General features: G+C 40.8%; 1 protein-coding gene across 1 annotated transcript; it reads left to right on the top strand.

Annotated features, from left to right (window-relative positions):
* The first annotated feature begins 491 nt into the window (after positions 1-491).
* Positions 492-3,817, top strand: aqp8b (aquaporin 8b). Its single transcript, XM_071473772.1, has 5 exons — positions 492-919; positions 1,353-1,479; positions 1,585-1,799; positions 2,155-2,289; positions 3,609-3,817. Exons 1-5 carry the CDS (start codon positions 675-677, stop codon positions 3,649-3,651), a joined length of 765 nt encoding a protein of 254 aa, XP_071329873.1. The 5' UTR covers positions 492-674; the 3' UTR covers positions 3,652-3,817.
* The last annotated feature ends 1,040 nt before the right edge of the window (positions 3,818-4,857 follow it).

The following is a 4,857-nucleotide window of genomic DNA, read 5'->3' as shown; positions in this document are numbered from 1 at the left end:
ATGTAATGTGTGATCATCTTGTGGGGAATGATTAATTATTAAATGACATTTGCTGTATCATGAATTTAAACAGTATAACTTAACAGACTTTGCTCTTGGGTAAACATTTAGCAAGTGTCCTGGCCTGCCCCCTTATCCAGGCTAATGGGTTTTTTTCACAGTTGTATCATCATTAGGATTTAAGGAACTTGACTTTGACGGAATTGAAGTCCAGCAGTATCTGCATCAAAATATTACTTAATGACCAAGGGATATCAGACAGTCCAAGTTATAACAAGTTTCTGCATTTGTTGCCATAGACCATTACAGGCCTGCTTTGTCCTCCTTTGACCCTATTGTGGAAAAGTAGACTATGAAAACATGTTTACTTCACAGTTGATTATTAGGTACCAATCACTGACACTAGTTAAGGTTCAGTTCAGAACTTGTCAGCAAATGCATGAAAAATGTACTCTAGCCAGGGCACTCTTGTAATGAGAGGGCGTGTAATGAACAAGCTTTTTTGGATTAATAAGAAAAAGAGTCCATGGAGCAACATTGCCAGACTTTAACCTAACATACCTCACAGTTCATGTGAGTCACAGGCATGGACTTTTGTATGCAGGCATTAGGTCAGCAAACTGTGTTACAGCTCTTCAACCAGAGCTCACTGAAGACACACGGCCGTTGAGAAGATGGAGATGGGTGAAGCTGGGACATCTCTTATGACTTCAGAATCTAACCCAACTCCCGTCAGACCTCTGAACAAATTTGAGAGGTTATTTCAGCCCTGTCTGGGTGAGCTGGTGGGAACTACATTCTTTGTGTTTACCGGGTGTGTGTCAGTCATAGAAAATGTGGAGTCTGTGGGGAGGCTTCAGCCAGCTCTGGTGCATGGTCTGGCTGTAGCCGTCATGGTGGCTTGTATGGCTGAGATCAGGTGAGGATGATCATCTCTTCTTTCAAAAACACATATTTTATCGTGCCATGAAAAAAAAAATCTCTGGTAGCTTTGAGTGCATGTACCTCAAAAGTTCATTGTTTAAAAAGGTGATAAAATGGAGCATAATGAGCCTCACAAAGGAGACGTTACTCATCTGTGCCTCTGAACATTCATTATTCTTTCACATGTCTCTATACATCACAATTTTAATAATTAGAGAGTTATATTTAGAAAAGAGAGATCTGAATAATTCGGTCCTGATGACCCAAATCCTTATTCATTCAATCTGAGTTAAACTATTTCCTCTTATATAAATAATTTGCCATAAAACCACAAACTTTGCATTTCTTTAAACGTTGATATGTTGAAGACAATGTTGTCTAAAAGTCAGACGTGAGAAAGTTTTCTCTTTATTTTTTTGCCTCTCCAGTGGTTCCCATTTCAACCCTCCCTTCACCCTGGCCATCTATCTGTGTGGGGGGATGGAGATGAACATGGTGGTCCCATACCTTGCATGTCAGTTGGTTGGAGGGGTGCTTGGCGCTGCCATGGCAAAGGTGAAACTGCCACAGTTGTGTATCATTGAACCATCCACCTTAAACTCTCTTATATGTTTAATGGAACCCCTTCACAACTGAATCACGGATGACTGATGCCAACAGGCAATGACCTCCAGAGAGAATTTCGCCAAGGCCCATGGGGCTGCATTTGCTCTGCTGCAGTCAGATGGTCAAATAGGAGGAGCTCTTTTTGGAGAGGTCGCCATGACCTGCGTGGTCACCATGGTGGTGCTGCTGGGGGCTGTGAACAGCAAGACCAGAAGTCCCTTGGTGCCTTTCATGGTTGGCTGCACTGTTATCATCAATGTCCTGGCAGGGTGAGTAAAGATTTGTGAGAGGAAGACCTGTGAATCTGCATATGAGAGGTTCATTTTTACAGCAAAGTGCATCTGTTTTGCAAGAGTATTAGGGGCATTTTGCAGTAAAATTCTTTATCTGCATGACTTCATTTCCTGTAGATGCATTTGTGGTAATTTTAGTTCTCATCACATTTACAGTTTTATAGCTATATCTCACATAAGGTGATTGGATGTCATGTTTTTGGTGTAGCAGTGATGCAGTTAGATTCAAACAGAAGGGAGCATACCAGTTCACATAAATACTACATGTTCTACACAAATTGTGATAAACTGATCTGATAATCCCCTTTAATTGTTTGTTTTTAATTGTCAGTGGGGATGTATCTGGGACATGTCTGAACCCAGCGAGAGCCTTTGGTCCAGCTATAGTGAGCAACTACTGGACTTATCACTGGGTCTACTGGGTAGGACCCATCGCAGGAGGTCTAATAGCAGCTGCTCTCGTCCGGTAGGTTCAGCACAACACATACACTTTATATTAACAGCTAACCCTAATGTTACCTTATTTTAATTTATTGCCTATATATCAAAGAGGACATATTGTGCTCATTTTTAGTGTTCATCATTTTATTCTTGGTGTCTGCTAAAATAGATTTACATGCTTCAATGTTCCAAAAAGATGTTATTTCTCTTATACTGTTCACACTCTGTCTGAAATGCGTTGTTAGAGCTCAGGGCTCTTTAAGTCCCCCCTCTATAACTGACCAATCAGAGGCCAGTATGCTCTGATTGGTCAGCTTGTCGCAATGTTCCCTCCGGGCGTCAGCGTCTTTACGTTCTCTCTTTACGACTGAATCCACCTTTACATGCTAGACCGGAGCAGGAAAACAAGCATACCTACTGCCAGGTAGTTGGAAGGCGGGAGGTGGCAGAAATGTGGCAAGTGCTGAGAATAAAGTTGCTACACAATAACAATAATTGAGGAATGAACAAACAGTCAGACTTCACAACGGTGTCTGAGGTAGGGAGTCACCAATCTTAATTAATTATATGTCTGTGCTGAGAGTTACTGAAAAATGAACTGAATGGTTACACTGTGGATAATTTATCCAAGCTAAAGAGGTAAAGCATGTCAATACTGACAAACGTTTAAGCATTAATATCTTTGTGCCTGTTCCCACTAACTTGATCAGGTCACTGGTGCCCCAGTTAAGCATGAAGAAAAACCACAATATTAATGCAGACTTACAGGCTGTGACCCTTAGTCTCCCCATGGGAAGTATAAAGTGGGAAGTGCTCCCTCCTTCATAAATAAGCATCGTGAAAATCTGGGTTGAACTGAACACGGTTTCTGGAAGCTGTCTTCTTTGAAGTGCTGAGCACACAGTAAAATGTAACAGTGGAGGGAACCTGGTAAAAATGAGTTACAGCCACTGAGTTCTTTGTGGTTCGGCTGATGGTAGAACAAACAAAGTCGATTTCTCCAGGCAAATGAGAACCCTGTCTTTTCGGTATGGCTAGAAAACTGTGAAAAACTTTTTCTGGCTTCCATTTTAAGTAGCTTAGTTGTGTGCTGTGCTGCAAAGTTTACAGGGAGTGTCCTGCTTGCATGTGAGGGGTACTGAGGGACAAACGTACATCATTAGGTTTAGGAAGTAAGGACCCTAGGCCCCCAATGAGGTTTTTTCATGCAAATATGAAGTGTTTTTTGCACTGACAGACAAAAATATTACACATTATAGGAAAGGAAAAGCTCAGAAAAGCATAACAGTAATAATAATTTAAAGATTCATACTGACTGAAAAATTTGTTTTCCTGTTTTGGCAGACTCCTTCTCGGAGACCACAAGATTCGACTCATTCTGAAATGAGATTATGTTCACATCAACTTCAGTTAGATCATGAAATGGCTTCATCCTCTACAGTTACAATATAACATCCTTCTCTTGATCTACGGAGATGTTCTTGTATGATCAGACTTGTATTGCAACACAATAAAATTAGACTTAACACAATGAAAGGTTCTTATGTTTGTTTTTTTGCAAGTTGGTTGCCTAAGAACAAGTGTTGGAGTGTGATGCTTGTGTGCTTGTAGAGAATGTGATGCTATACTTTCTTTACACTGTACTATACTATACTATACTATACCCTCTGCTATAATTTGATATATTAATGTATAATATATGATTTGATATCAAACTGGCCTTGCCACACTATAGGTAAAGTTAAACAGAGCTGTAGATAATTGGTAAACTGAATAAACTTCTAAAAGTCTCTTCTCTTCTTGAAGTCTCTCCCTCAAAATGAGGAAATAAGTTGTTTCACAAGAAATTGGACACTGGTTTTTGTGTTTAGCTAAATCTGCACATACTCTATTGGGTTGTAAATGGAGTCATGATTCATTTTCAAATGTCATGATGCAAACTTGCCCCTTTTCAAACCTCCTACACAATACATGATGTGAGGACATACATTTCTCCTGGTGAGTACAGAGAAATAAATTCTGGTTGTGTCATTGTAATGTCTGTTTTGAGGTTATTGTAAAAATCTATTTTTCAACCAGGTGCATGCCAAGTGCACGACTCACCAAAATCAATTATATGTAGAACTTTAGAGAAGAAAATTGTCTAACTCATTACTTTTTGAATCAAGAAGATTCAACATTTAAGAAAAAAAAAAAAAAAAAGCTTGAGCTAAAATTCAATTACTTCACATTTTCGACCACAAATGCTGCTCACCGTTAAAATGAGACCAAATGGCAACCTTTTCAAAGCCAAGGGACATCTCTGCTCCAGCTTTGTGTCCTGGTACCCTGTCCCTGGTCTCTATAGCTGGAGCAGTGAATGCCTGTTCGGCACTGGAGGGTATCATGCTGTTCCCATATTGTACCCCTGAGCCTCCCCACAGCAGTGGCCCACATGGGAAAGCAGCACAGGCGGTGGGATAAACCAATTACCCCCCAGTCTGGGTGGACTCCTGCCGGTGCACCATGCAGCACCTCCCGTCCAAGCCCTCCTGGGCTCATTCCCCATGAGAGCCTGCTGGAATTCCCAGAGATGAGAATTGTGTGGTCTCAA

This window comes from Trachinotus anak, unplaced genomic scaffold (genome assembly GCF_046630095.1).
Source record: "Trachinotus anak isolate AG129_WGS33_773 ecotype Australia unplaced genomic scaffold, CSIRO_AGI_Tana_v1 ptg000003l, whole genome shotgun sequence".
In the NCBI taxonomy this organism is placed as follows: domain Eukaryota; kingdom Metazoa; phylum Chordata; class Actinopteri; order Carangiformes; family Carangidae; genus Trachinotus; species Trachinotus anak.
Note: the sequence above shows the minus strand (reverse complement) of the source record. Positions and strands in the feature narration are given on the sequence as shown.